The 15,787-nt window shown below is 42.2% G+C and overlaps 1 protein-coding gene across 2 annotated transcripts; it reads left to right on the plus strand.

Moving 5' to 3' along the window:
- Positions 1–7,341: 7,341 nt before the first annotated feature.
- On the plus strand, positions 7,342–15,130 carry MGP (matrix Gla protein). 2 transcript variants are annotated; one of them, XM_066596930.1, is made up of 5 exons: positions 7,342–7,489; positions 9,455–9,568; positions 11,642–11,677; positions 13,059–13,131; positions 14,688–15,130. In XM_066596930.1, exons 2-5 carry the CDS (start codon positions 9,508–9,510, stop codon positions 14,830–14,832), a joined length of 315 nt encoding a protein of 104 aa, XP_066453027.1. In that variant the 5' UTR covers positions 7,342–7,489; positions 9,455–9,507; the 3' UTR covers positions 14,833–15,130. The 2 variants fall into 2 exon arrangements, with proteins under 2 accessions (XP_066453027.1, XP_066453028.1); XM_066596931.1 differs by having other exon boundaries at positions 7,363–7,489; positions 9,458–9,568.
- Positions 15,131–15,787: the final 657 nt, after the last annotated feature.

Here is a 15,787-nt window from a genome sequence, read left to right on the forward strand (position 1 = left end):
CACCATGTAAATACAATTTCAATTGGCGCATTTAGGGGGTCATTTACATTGTACAGTTGCGCCCCCTAGTTAAGCATTGTAATGATATCAGAACCAGACAGGTTCCCTCTAAGACAGTAAAGGAGCCTCTATAAAGCACAGCCCCGGGTCCTTCATATTTCAGTGTACTTTGGGGCCAATCTCCTTCTCTTTGGGCAGGTGGGTCGGTCGGATTAGGAATTGGCGGCGCTCCAGGCATTCGTTCATGGAACACTAGTACAGTAAATTCCTTCTTTCGGGCAGAGGCGGGGAGGAAGTTAAATCAGCAGCAATGTTTGCTTTTATGTGGTTGCGTCTCATTTCCATGTAAAGGAGAAAGTCACGAAAAATGAAATCTGGAGCGGAGGGAGAGGCGGCAGGAACCGCAGAAACACAACGATGGGAGGAAGAAGGGAAGACTTAGAGGGGTTGTTCATCAATAAGGAAGGACTTAAACGCAAAGTCCATACATTGGGATACATTTAAAGGGATTGTCGATAAACCAGGGGAAGATTTAAGCCGACTTCACACGGGCACATGTGTGCGCAATATTTTGCATGCACAATACACAGAGGCAGAACCCTTTGATTTCAGTGTGTTCATTCACATTCCCATATTTTACACATACATTTCGGTCTCAAAAAAAAAAAATTGAACGTGCTCTATTTTTCTGCGTATTTCCACACCAAGGGTCCCCATATAGGTCAATGGGGGGTGGGGGGGGGGTGCGCAAATGCGTGTGCAATATGCAAGGAGATGCGTTATATACTGTGTAATTCCACTGGAAAAAGAACACATCTGGAACTGAGTAGTCAATTCAAATGAACATGCCTTGCAAAGAATACAGTAAAATATGCCAATGCGCACGCAAAAAAAGCATAGTTCATTCCTTAAATACGCAGCACTCAGGTGCGAGTAAATATGCTTCCGCCCATGTGAGGCCAGCTCTAGAGGGATTGTTCATAAACAAAGAAAGACTCAGGCTCGTCTCACAGGAACACATTTGAATTGTGTATTCCACGATCGCCGTCCGCACGTGTAATACGTTGTAATATGCGGTCTATCAAATGCATCAGCTTTTGCTGTTTCGCTCACACTTCAGGTAGGAATTGTGGGTTCCGCAAGCCAAAGAAAGATCACGACGTTCTATTTCACAGCGGATTCCACGTGTATGAGCTCCACAGATCTCTATGGATGCGTTTGATCCATAGTGCATATGCAATTACACTGCAAATGGACGCGGATTCATAGACATGTTGCTAGGAGACCAGATAACAAATGGCATGAAAAAAAGCTCCCGCCCTCTCTCTGCCCCTCTGCCCTATTTGCAATGAGAGGAGGCGGAACGGGGGCGGGGCTAAATTCCAGAAATTAACTCCATTTAAAATTTTGAGAAACATTGTGTTTTTCTATACCAAGCCAAGATTACAAAGGCTCCCAGGTGTCAGAATGATAGCTACTCCCCACAAATGCTTCCATATTAAAAAGTACCCCCTTTAATATATTCACTGAGGCAGGTCATGTTTTTTTTGACCCCACAGTTTGTTTTTTTGTGAAGTTAATGCAATTTAGAGGAGAAAAAATAAAGGTTCATATTTTTGCAAATATTTCATTTTAAAGACTTTTTTTTCTATAGTGCACATGAAAATGAAGATGGATAACTCGGCTTCTGACGGCTTAGCCGCAGCGGATTGGTCATCCCGTGTGAATGAGATTTCTGAGAAATCTCATCCACATGGCTGGCTAATCCCGGGATGCACGGAATTTCCGCAGCAAATCCACTCCATGTGAACCCAGCCTTAAAGTGATTTCCAGAAAGAAGAAATTTAAAGGGATTTTAAATAAATTACCTTAAAGCACTGCAGAATAAGTTGGCGCTATACAAATAACAAGTCCCTTTCCCCCTTGTCCTGTAGGGGATTTGAACCTGCAATGCTATGATCACTGTGATAATGCACTGCAGTACTTCGGTACTGCAATGCATTATGGCTTATCATAGCAATCACAGGCCATGGCAGATATTGATGCCATTGACTGGAATCGACTCTCCGTGATTAAATGGCGGAAGGCCCATGACGTCACAGTAAACCATTTACATACCACGACCCACGCAGATTGTAGCATTTAAGGGGTTTACAGTGATTAACCCCTTAAATGCCAAAGCGGTTAATCACTGATCCCTGCTGTTGCAGCAGGACAGCTGTCAGTCACAACCATCTCATGATGTGGAGGACACAGGCTCAAGTATGGCAAGTATTTAGAAGCCTCTTCTCCCTCATGCCCCTTCTCTACATGGGATCTAAGAACACAGTCACACCCAAAGCAGCGCAGAGTAAACAGAAGCAGAAACATCACATCAGCAAAGTTGTGTGCTGATCTATCCCTAAAGTTTAAGAATGACTCCAGTAACGCCAGCTCCTCTGACGTTGTCTCTTGAAAGTTCTTATCAATTATGTTAGTGATTGGGAAAGCTGGGTAACAACAAACATAGCTGCCATTATGGTACCCAGCTTTCCCAAGCCACTGAGTGACTAATTGGCCTGGCTATATAGGGATTTATCCATTCATCCCATCTCGCTGTATCGTAAGACAATTCACAGATCTAGTCCCAGGGAAAGTTGGGTGAAGGAGCAGTAAAGGCGGCCATATTGTTGTCAGCCATTTTTTTGGTGGTCATTATTCTATATTTTAAAAAATCAATTGCAAAATTATACAATTAAAAGAAATTCTATGAATTACGGTTCATTCAGTTCATCCCCTTATTAAGCCCTTCTGGCCTTGGCAGCACCATTCTAGCTGCTTGTTCTGCCCGACCTTCCAGATTACATAAACGTCCATTATTTGCATGATAAATAACTCTTGCCATCGACCTGTTTCCATTTCAGCACATTATTTTTCAGACAAGGTAAACAGATCTTTTCTCCTCGCCTTTAATTCCTTCCATCTGCAGCAATCCGATCCAAGAATTGGTCAAGGTGGGGGAGATCGAATAAATAAGCCATAAACCACGTTCTGTGGAGCCCTGTGTGTGTATGACCTGAGGGAACCAGAGGCGGTGCCAGCGCACGCAGTCAGAACCTCTGCCAGTCACATACGGATGTTTGAGAGCCAGGGGCAATGTTTCTCCCCAAAGTGGGTGGTGGATGAGCCGTGCCAAAAACTGCAAACAGAAGTCGGTAGAATATTCCTCATCCAGCAGGAAATGTGCGCAGTTATTAATGGGATGACTCCCACTACCTGCGACGAGAAGCGGCTATTAGTAATATCATTTATACTGGAAGTCAAGGCAAACACTGAAGTAACCAGAAAAGTCTGACATGGGGGTCCATATCCACTGGAGCTGAACCTTAACCCCTTCCTGCTGCAGCACTTTTAAAAAAAAAAAAAAAAATTCCCTATTTTCAAAAAAAAATCACAACTTTTTATTTTTGCTGCAGGAGGGCTTGTTCTTGGCGGAGCGAGTTGTAGTTTTTTATTGTAGCATTTATTGTATTATATAATGTAATGGGAAACTTTTAAACATTTCTAAGTGGGATAAAAAGGTAAAAAAAAAAACACAATTTCACTAGATTTGGCGTGGTTTATTATTACAGCGTTAATGGTCGTGTAACAATGACATCTTTTCTTCTGTGGGTCAGTATGATTACAGCGATAGCAAATGTATAGTTTTTTATGTTGTACAGCTGTGTGAGGGCTTGACTTCTGTAAGGTGACCTCTAGGTTCTATGGGTACCATTTTAGGGTACAAATGTCTTTTTGATTTCTTTTTATACAGTTTTCTCTTGGAGATGGGGTGACCAAAACAGACCAAATTTAGCATTGATGGTGTTCACCATGTGGGAATAGTAAAGTGATTTATTACTAAACTGGACTTTTACGGATGCGGAGATACCAATTTTTTTTTCCTGCTGTGTTGACGGAGACAAAAGAGTTTGCTTTAAACTTGCGGACCTGGAACTACCAATCATTTTACCACTTATAGAGTATATTTCAATCTCTAAAGAGGTACATGATAATATATCTACCAGAAGCCACCACTAGAGGGAATTCCATGTAAACTGTATATACATAGAATGTGATAATAATACAGTATAGAGTAATCTCCTCAGCTCCCCCTAGTGTTGGCTTCAGGCTGATTACATTACTTATCCTGTACTGATCCTGAGTTACATACGGTATTATACTCCAGAGCTGCACTCACTATTCTGCTGGTGGAGTCACTGTGTACATACATTACTTATCCTGTACTGATCCAGAGTTACATCCAGTATTATACTCCAGAGCTGCACTCACTATTCTGCTGGTGGAATCACTGTGTTAATGCATTACTTATCCTGTACTGATCCTGAGTTACATCCTGTATTAGGCTGCTTGTCCACTGGCGTTATTGCATTGCGTTCCCCGCGGCGATAATCCGGCCGCGGGGACACAGTGCATAGCGTTGCTATGGAAAGCGCAGCCCCCCTGTCCACGAGCGGAGAATCATAGCGATTCTCCGCTCGCAGCCGGCAAATCGCTGCATGCTGCGAATTGCCGCGATTCTCTACAGTGAGCCTATCTGACAGATCCGTCTGCTGGCTCCTGCTCCCGTGCGGTGGCTACCGCGGCAGAGATCCGCGGCGAGATACCGCAACGCCCGTGAACAGGCAGCCTTATACTCCAGAGCTGCACTCACTATTCTGCTGGTGGAATCACTGTGTATATACATTACTAATCCTGTACTGAACCCGAGTTACATCCGGAGCTGCACTCACCATTCTGCTCGTGCAGTCACTGCTTACATACATTAATTATCCTCTACTGATCCAGAGTTACATGCAGTATTTTACTGCAGAGCTGCACTCACTATTCTGCTGTTGAGAGTAACTGTGCACACACATTACTTATTGTGTACTGATCCTGAGTTACATCCTATATTCATCCTAATGAAAACAAAGGTTTGGTAGCGTGTCAGCCAGTAGAGCAAGATGTGATTGTTCCCAGCAATCCTGTCGGATTGCCCTCAGTTTCTTACAGCTTCAGAGCTGAAATCTATTAGTATTCACTACTTGCTCAGTGCCTGCACAGTTTGCTCTGGTGAGCAGTGTTCTGGAAAGTGTCATTATTTCATCAGATTCTGTCCAGTGATGTCATTTTCTGATCACATGATGCTATCCCGATGTGTCTGTCTGTCTATCTGTCTATCTATCTAACTATATAGATTTGACAATGAGCTGATAATTACAGCACATAACAACTTCTCTCCGGCAGATGTCGTTCTTTCAGTCCAGACGATAGAAACAAACATGTGAGCTCAGATCTTGGTGGAAAACTCTTAATCCCAGGAATATACTGCGGACATTGAGAACTCACCGGCAGCAGACTTTCCGTGTTGTGTAACATGTATGGAAGAGAAATGTTCTGTGAACTCTCCGACTGACTGCAACACATCATGTTTATAAGAGAAGAGAACAGAGCGCCATTCATTCCAGGGTAAACAACACCTGCAGATCTACTCAGGTGCTGAGATTATAACGCCATGCACAGAATTAAAGGGGCGCACCAACTACATAAAATTGTTTACAGCTTTCCCCAGCCACGCCCCCAGGTGATTACATGTGATCCACACACCTTATACTACAGTAACAGCTATTCATCCATTACTGCTGACAACCAGCTGTTATATCATATCTGTTAAGTAGTCACAGCCCCACCCCTGGTGATGACATCACTGATATAGTTACATGTAATCAGACATAACATCCGCACACCTAATCCTACAGTAACATCATCTATTACTGCTGACAACCAGCTGGTATATCATATCTGAGAGGTAGTCAAAGCCACGCCCCCTGGTGATGACAGCACTGATATAGGTACATGTCATCAGACATGAGATTCTCATACATTATACTACAGTGACATCATCTATTATTGCTGACAACCAGCCTGCATATAATGTGTGAGAGGTAGTCACAGCCCCGCTTTCATGTGATGACATCATTGATATAATGACATGTCATCAGACATGAGATCCTCATACATTATACTACAGTAAATGGTATTCATCTATTACTGCTGGCAACCAGCCTGGATATCATGTTTGAGAGGTAGTCACAGCTCCGCCCCCTAATAATGACATCACTGATAAAATTACATGTGATCAGACATTAGATCTGCAAAGCTTATACTACAGTAACATCACCTAATTACACGCCCCCAGGTGATTACATGTGATCCACACACCTTATACTACAGTAACAGCTATTCATCCATTACTGCTGACAACCAGCTGTTATATCATATCTGTGAAGTAGTCACAGCCCCACCCCTGGTGATGACATCACTGATATAGTTACATGTAATCAGACATAACATCCGCACACCTAATCCTACAGTAACATCATCTATTACTGCTGACAACAAGCTTGCATATCATGTCTGAGAGGTAGTCACAGCCCCGTCCCCTGGAGATGACATCACTGATATAATTACATATGATCAGACATTAGATCTGCACAGCTTATACTACAGTAACATCACCTAATTACTGCTGACAACAAGCTTGCATATCATGTCTGAGAGGTAGTCACAGCCCCGCCCCCTGGAGATGACATCATTGATATAATTACATATGATCAGACATTAGATCTGCACAGCTTATACTACAGTAACATCATCTATTACCGCTGACAACAAGCTTGCATATCATGTCTGAGAGGTAGTCACAGCCCTGCCTCTTGGCCGCTTCACGTATACTTCTGTTACCGACTATCAGGATGATCTTAGTTTTGTCCCGGATTGTTATTGGCATCTTCTGGTACCTAAAAAGACCCAAAATGAGCGCTTTCCACACCACGTAATTCAATATTACAACTTTATGAATACTTAACATGACATCAACCATAACTCAAAAATGGTTGCAGGACCCCCTTTCCATTGAAGTCTCTTAGGCTAAATTTAAGTTGGCTGCCACCAAGATGGCCAACAGGCACCACCATAGTGCCAAAAAGGGTTCTCCTAACCATCTAAGTGTTCCACAAAGTTTCCTTATTGTATCCCTTTGAGATCAGAAAATATTCTGGGTGGCCCTGACTTTTGAATCACCCTGTATAATTATGTGATCAGGCATTGCGCTGATTTCAGGGTTATAAGATTTTGAGAGACTTGCAGGACAACATTTCAAACCTCCCGAAGACATTGTACCTACACAGTGATCAGCATCTTAAGAACCTGTTGAGTTTCCAAATATTCCTTCATTTTCACCCCCCCACCCCCCACCCCGTCGGTCTGCGGCCAATTAAGGACCATGTGTGGTTTATGTCTGAAGCGTGGTCTGAAATTTCCTCCAGGAGGGAAGGAAGTGTTAAGACTGAGGTAGGATCTTAATGATGGGCAGGCAAACATTAAGGGGGTTGGAGGTGGACTTTTCAGGATAAATACCCCTCTCATCCAGACATCTCTTCACCAGTCCCTGCAAGCAGCACTAGCCGTGAGTATCATATAACATGCTGTATTATATACTAGACTCTGTAGGTAGAACGTGAGCGGCAGGATACTTGTTACTTTTATTCTGAGAACATTAATTACTATTATGCTACAGTTCTGTCTCTAATTGTGCTGGTTCAGTGATTAAATGCACTGACTGAAGACCCAGATTTGTCCTTCGAGGACCTTGATTGTCAGTATATTACCATAGTATCAATCATATTGATTATACAATAATTCATATATAACAGCAGAAGTTATGTTATTAGTTGTAATATAGTGCAGAAACTAGCTTAGTGATTACATGCACTGACTCAAGACCTAGATTTGTAAACTAAGAGGATTACTTGTCAGTATATTATTATATTAATTATATTGATCTACTTTATGAGAATTCTTACGGAGAATGATTATTATTATCATTAATTCTAATATGGGGGGGAAGCTGACTCAGTGATTATATGCACAGACTCAAGACCCATATTTGTCCCCTGACGACTGTGATTGTCAGTATATTATCATATTATTATTATATACATTGTTTATATGAGAATTCATACAGGAGAACAGAAATGATTATGTTTTTAGCTCTAATAAAGGAGAAACTGGCTTAGTGAATACATAAACTGACTCAAGAACCAAAATTTGTCCCTTGAGGACTGTGCTTGTCAGTATTTTATTACATTATGAATGATATTGATCTTTGAGAATTCTTATAGAAGAACAGAAATTATTATGTCATTAGCTCTAACACAGAGGAGAAGCTGACTCAGTAATTATATGCACTGACTCAAGACCCTCATTTGTCTTGAGGATCATGTTTGTCAGTATATTATTGCATAATCAATTATATTGATTTTATGAGAATTCTTATACAACAACCATAACTCTAATATAGAGGAGAAACTGGCTCAGTGGTTAAATGCATGTTTGTCCATTGAGGACATTGCTTGTTGGTATACTATCATAATATCAATTATAGTGATTGATTATATGAAAATTGTTACAGATCAACAGAAGTTATTCTGTTATGAGCTTTAATATTGACGAAAAGCTGGCTCAGTGGTTACATACACCGACTGAATGAAACATACAAGCTGTTAATATGCAATTTGTTTGCTCTTACTACTTATATCTTTTAGTCAGCAAAGAATTGATGTTTCCTGGGGATCCCTGTAGTTTAAGAGGGGGGGGGGGGGGGGGCACATCTTAAAGGTGAAGTTTGGACCTGTGATACATAAATAACCAGAGGCAGAAGGTACCAATAATCTGGATGTAAAGCGCAATTTCCTTTCATGGAAATTGTGGTCAGAAAGCAACAGGTGAAATGAATATGAGGCTTCTCCATGCCCGGAGGGGATGATGAGTATTGGAAAGTCATATCCACATAAGTGGGTCCACATTAACTCTTTCTTGTGGGTGGTTTTAGCCTTAAGAAGCCCTTTTTTTCCCCCGAAAAGTCTTCTGAGTATAAACTGATCAAATGGTTTCTTGCTACTGGGCCCCATTTAATCCGTAGGGGGGCAGTTAGACATGATCAGGGCAAGTTTTGAATGTTGACATTCACTGAAAACAAGCAGAAATGTGAAAAAGGGGGAGGAATTGAAACACAAACCTACTAAAAAGTTGCAGAACTGTTATATAAGATGGAACCAAACCTTTATTGTTAATTTACGATATTTGGAGTAGGCGTGTGTATGGGTAATGGGATCATGTGACTGCAAGTCCAGATATTGAACATCTGGCATATCAGGGGCTCCTGGGACTTGTAGTTCACACTCTCATGTTTTTATTTCAGTGTTACTACTTTTCACCTTTTTGATTTTTTCCTGACTGTGTTTCTGGCGGTCCCCTGATCCAGCCATGCCAGCACATACCTCTCAGTATTCCTGGCACCGCCCACCCCAGATGGTGGGTTTTATAGTAACTGCGTTGTCTTACATTTGGTAATTACTCCTTATATCTGCAGCAGAAACTTTCCTGTGGGAACCGGAGAGGAAAAAACGCACAAGACAAGTCAGCATGAAGTCCCTGGCACTGCTCGTGGTGGTGGCGCTGGCCGTCGCGGTCACCTTCGCTTATGGTACAGAAAAGTCACTTGATTTCTTTGAAGGATAAACTAGAAATTATCTGAAATGTTCTAAATAACAGAGTGTGCCTGGGAACAGGGAAAGTACAGGCTCAGCGGTGGTGCTGCGTACAGGAGGGAGACAATGGGGAGGGTGACCTGCTGTGACCTCAGAAATCAGGCGATCACGAAAATTGCAATTGCTTTGTCTAAAGCTGATATTGATTCTTGTGTGGGTTCCTGTAGAGGGGGCTGGAGACGCCAAATGTCCCAGTAATCAGATGAAGGATATGTCACCCGTGCCATAGACAGAATACAGGCTGCTATAACCAGTAAGATATACAGGATACAGACTGCTGTAACTAGTAAAATATACAGGATACAGACTGCTGTAACCAGAGTCATAGATAGGATAGAGGCTGCTATAAAATGAGCCATAGGAAGGGTACAGGCTGCTATAACCAGTAACATATATAGGGTACAGGTTGCTATAACCAGTAAGATATACAGGATACAGACTGCTATAAAATGAGCCACAGGAAGGATACAGACTGCTGTAACTAGTGAGATATACAGGATACAGACTGCTGTAACCAGACTCATAGATAGGACAGAGACTGCTATAAAATGAGCCATAGGAAGGGTACAGGCTGCTATAACCAGTAACATATATGGGATACAGACTGCTATAACCAGTAACATATATGGGATACAGACTGCTAAACCCATGAACATATATGGGATACAGACTGCTATAACCAGTAACATATATGGGATACAGACTGCTATAACCAGTAACATATATGGGATACAGACTGCTATAACCAGTAACATATATGGGATACAGACTGCTATAACCAGTAACATATATGGGATACAGACTGCTATAACCAGTAACATATATGGGATACAGACTGCTATAACCAGTAATATATATGGGATACAGACTGCTATAACCAGTAACATATATGGGATACAGACTGCTATAACCAGTAATATATATGGGATACAGACTGCTATAACCAGTAACATATATGGGATACAGACTGCTATAACCAGTAATATATATGGGATACAGGCTGCTATAACCAGTAACATATATAGGATACAGGCTGCTATAACCAGTAACATATATGGGATACATGCTGCTATAACCAGTAACATATATGGGATACAGGCTGCCATAACCAGTAACATATATAGGATACAGGCTGCTATAACCAGTAACATATATGGGAAATAGGCTGCCATAACCAGTAACATATATGGGATACAGGCTGCTATAACCAGTAACATATATGGGATACAGGCTGCTATAACCAGTAACATATATGGGATACAGACTGCTATAACCAGTAACATATATGGGATACAGGCTGCTATAACCAGTAACATATATGGGATACAGGCTGCTATAACCAGTAACATATATGGGATACAGACTGCTATAACCAGTAACATATATGGGATACAGGCTGCTATAACCAGTAACATATATGGGATACAGACTGCTATAACCAGTAACATATATGGGATACGGACTGCTATAACCGGTAACATATATGGGATACAGGCTGCTATAACCAGTAACATATATGGGATACATGCTGCTATAACCAGTAACATATATGGGATACAGACTGCTATAACCAGTAACATATATAGGATACAGGCTGCTATAACCAGTAACATATATAGGATACAGGCTGCCATAACCAGTAACATATATAGGATACAGGCTGCTATAACCAGTAACATATATGGGATACAGACTGCTATAACCAGTAACATATATGGGATACAGGCTGCTATAACCAGTAACATATATAGGATACAGGCTGCTATAACCAGTAACATATATAGGATACAGGCTGCCATAACCAGTAACATATATAGGATACAGGCTGCTATAACCAGTAACATATATAGGATACAGGCTGCTATAACCAGTAACATATATAGGATACAGGCTGCCATAACCAGTAACATATATAGGATACAGGCTGCTATAACCAGTGCCAGACACGTCACTGACAGCAGATCTCACCTCCTTCTATAATAACCCTGATGCTTTTCCCTGTTATCTAGACTCCATGGAAAGCCACGAGTCCAACGAGAGATACGGTAAGAGCTTTTTATATGTTAGAAAAATGGGCAATGAGAAAGGCGATTCCTTCTCACAGCTGAGGATTTAATACAATGTATCAGTGCAGACAAACTGCTCGGTGCTACTCTCAGCAAGTTAGATGTTGTAAGAGGACAGCAGACCCTCTGCTATAACCGTGACACAGACAGGGGCTGTCTCTTCTACCTTTGTGGTCTATCGCTTCAACCTTTGCTGTCTATTTTACTCTGCAGTCTCTTTTACCTCTGCTGTCTCTTCTATGTCTGCTATCTATCTCTTCAATATCTGCTGTCTACGTCTGCAGTCTCTTTTCTATGTCTGCAGACTGCAATCTACCCCTGCTCTCTACCAGTATCTCTGCTATCTGTCTCTTTTGTCTCTGCTACCTGTATCTCTGCTGTTTTTTGTCCCTGTTCTCTACCTGTATCTCTGCTGTCTCTTCTACCTCTGCTATCTGTCTTTTTTGTCTCTGCTACCTGTATCTCTGCTGTTTTCTGTCCCTGCTCTCTACCAGTATCTCTTCTATCTGTCTCTGCTACCTGTATCTCTGCTGTTTTTTGTCTCTGCTCTCTACCTGTATCTCTGCTGTTTCTTCTACCTATGCTATCTGTCTTTTTTGTCTCTGCTACCTGTATCTCTGCTGTTTTTGTCCCTGCTCTCTACCATTATCTCTTCTATCTCTGCTATCTGTCTCTTTTCTCTCTGCTACCTGTATCTCTGCTGTTTTTTGTCCCTGTTCTCTACCTGTATCTCTGCTGTCTCTTCTTCCTCTGCTATCTGTCTTTTTTGTCTCTGCTACCTTTATCTCTGCTGTTTTTTTGTCCCTGCTCTCTACCAGTATCTCTTCTATCTCTGCTATCTGTCTTTTTTGTCTCTGCTACCTGTATCTCTGCTGTTTTCTGTCCCTGCTCTCTACCAGTATCTCTTCTCTCTGTCTCTTTTGTCTCTGCTACCTGTATCTCTGCTGTTTTTTGTCCCTGCTCTCTACCAGTATCTCTTCTACCTCTGCTATCTGTCTCTTTTGTCTCTGCTACCTGTATCTCTGCTGTTTTTTGTCCCTGCTCTCTACCAGTATCTCTTCTATCTCTGCTATCTGTCTTTTTTTGTCTCTGCTACCTGTATCTCTGCTGTTTTTTGTCCCTGCTCTCTACCAGTATCTCTTCTATCTCTGCTGTCTTTTTTGTCTCTGCTACCTGTATCTCTGCTGTTTTTTGTCCCTGCTCTCTACCAGTATCTCTTCTATCTCTGCTATCTGTCTTTTTTGTCTCTGCTACCTGTATCTCTGCTGTTTTTTGTCCCTGCTCTCTACCTGTATCTCTGCTATCTGTCTCTGTTCTCTACAAATATATACAAATCAATAATATTATATTTTTTCTGCAGATCTGTTTGTTAACCCAAGAAAGGCAAACTCCTTTTTTCCTTCCCAGCAGCGGAACATAAGAATGACTGATAGGTAAGGAGAACGTTGGGCAGATATAAGGAAGTAATGACTGAATTCACCTGTCCACTCCTAAATATCCATCGCTGCCCTCCCATATATATAGTGTAGTAAGAATTAACTGGAACAAGTGAAAAATCTCTAAGGTCACAGTACCACTCATCACATCCAGAGCTGCATTCACTATTCTACTGTTGCATTGTGTCTTTTACTTCAGTCAAGACACAATGTTTCATTGTACCTTATACCATAGTCACCTTCAGAGATGCATTCATAATTCTACTGTTCCATCATGTCTTGTATTCCAGTCACATCCAGTACGGCATTCATAATTCTGTTGCTCCATGGTGCCTTGTACCCTAGTCACATCCAGAGCTGCATTCATAATTCTGCTTTTACATTATGTTCTTTACTCCAGTCACATCCAGAGCTGCATTCATAATTCTGCTGTTCCACTGTGTCTTATACATTCCCTATTCTGATGTATTAAGGCTTGGTTCACACGGGTGGAAATCTTGCGGAATGTTCGCAGCTGGACTGCAAGATTTCCGCAGCTTGAAGTCCTGCGGGTTTTCAAGTGGCTTATTCGGCTGTGGCCAGCTCTTCCCCATAGAGAGAAGAGATGACGGAATTGGCAATAAAATTGACATGCCGTGGCTTTGAATTCCGTGCGGCATGTCAATTTCAGCATTGGCCGCAGCATTTTGCAAATCTCGCCCGCACAGAACATCCACTGCAATTTTGCCCTGTTTGAACCCAGCATAAAAGCCAATGCACCTAAATATTTTTCACTCGCCGTTAAGTCTTCACTTCTTTTCTATTGATTAGTATCACAGACTACAGGGGACTCCTGGAGGGGCGTCACTGGCTGCTACACCATTTGGTCCTCCCTTGATTCCTACAAATGATTTGAGCGTTAACAAGAAACTAGAATGGTGCAGCTTTGGATGTGACTGGAGTGTTTGCTTAATTTACATGGAGATCTAATGTGCGACATACGTGGAGGTGTCCTTTAACCCTTTCAGGACCACAGATTTTTCGACTTTTTAAAATTTTCGGTTTTTTTTGTTCCCGCATACCAAGAGCCATAACGTTTGAATTTTTCCATTGCCATAGCTGCATGAGGGCTTGTTTTTTTTGTGGGGCAATTTGTTGTTGTTTTTTTAATGATATTTAATGTTCCGAAAAACTTTTAAAAATTTAGAAGCAGGAAGAAATAAAAAAAAAAAAAAAGCAATTGCGGCATTTGGAAAGTTAGTTTTTACAGTGCAGTAAAAATGACAAACGCTATTCTGTGGGCAGTACTATAATATCAAATTTATCCACTTTTTAAATTGTTTTTCTGAACAAAAAGTAAATACAATTTTTCTTAAGATTGCTTTCCTTCGCCATATTCTGAGACTCGTAACTTTTTGGTCACTTGGGCTGTATAAGGGCCCATTTTTTGCTGTCAGACTCGGCAGCGGACTCGGCTCCTGGGCCTGCTCCATACACCCTTCAGGACGTTTGTACTCGTTTTGGTAAGTATAGCTTTTATCTGTGGTTACTTACATAATGTCCTATTTCTGCAGACTTCGTGAGCGCCCCAAGAGCGTCCGGGAGCGCAACCGTGAGACCTGCGAGGACTACAACCCCTGTGAGCGCTACGCTATCAGACACGGCTGGATTGCTGCTTACAAGCGATATTTTGGACAGCGCAATGGCAGAAAGTATTAGGATCCATGAGCATTTCTGAGTGTGTGTGTGAGGGGCCCCGGGCCCCTGTGCTATACTAGTGCCGGCTCTGACATTACTGCGCAGTTTCTCTTTAATTGTTCACTTTTATTGTCTGCACCTTGTAATGAGCACTTTTCCTATATCGTCATAGTTGGGGGGAGGGAGGGAGGGCTACCCAGAAGGTCTCTGGCAGATCCGGGACACAATATCTGCGCTCTCATTTTGGGGCTGAACGCTCGCGGCTGTGTTTTGCTTGGATGGAAAATCTTATTGCCAAGAATAAAAAGCTGCTTTATAACTGGTGTCACCTGTCTTACGGCGCCGATCCTGGCGACTTCTACGTTATTACAAGTGTTTGTCTGCAGGGAAGTAAGAAATATGGATTTAGAGATATAACACATGAAGCGAGTGAGGGGGTTTCCATAGTAACCGGGGTGTATGTGAATAAATAGTCACATCTGCACCCGAGCCCCCCGGGACCCCGCTCCTTCCACTATGCAGCTCTAAGTCCACGAGCTTCCAAAAAAATCAGCATCCTCCTCTCCTAAAATACTCTGCGCTGCTTGGATTCACCTGATGCAACGACCTATTGCCAGAATGGGGGCCCTCGAGTCGTCGCAGCTCACTGTCATAGACTGGGATTAAGGACACAGCTGAACTGGCTGTTCTATACTGCTTCTACAACTCAGCACTGAGCTGCGATACGCTCTTTCCACAACTCCCATGCACTTCTATGAGACTTACAGAAGTAGTATAGAACAGCCAATCTGCTGTATCCATAATCCTGGCCACCTCCGGCAGCGGAGAACAGGCTGGTATCAGGAACTTTTAAGAATATCCCTTTAAGGCCACCTGCAGACAGCCGCATCCCGCTGCGAGAATTCTCGCAGCAGGATGCGGACCAGCGCCCCTGCACAGCCCTGCGGCTCACCCACTCCAAACGTCTCCTCTCTGC

The sequence above is a fragment of the Eleutherodactylus coqui genome, chromosome 3 (assembly GCF_035609145.1).
Source record: "Eleutherodactylus coqui strain aEleCoq1 chromosome 3, aEleCoq1.hap1, whole genome shotgun sequence".
NCBI lineage: Eukaryota > Metazoa > Chordata > Amphibia > Anura > Eleutherodactylidae > Eleutherodactylus > Eleutherodactylus coqui.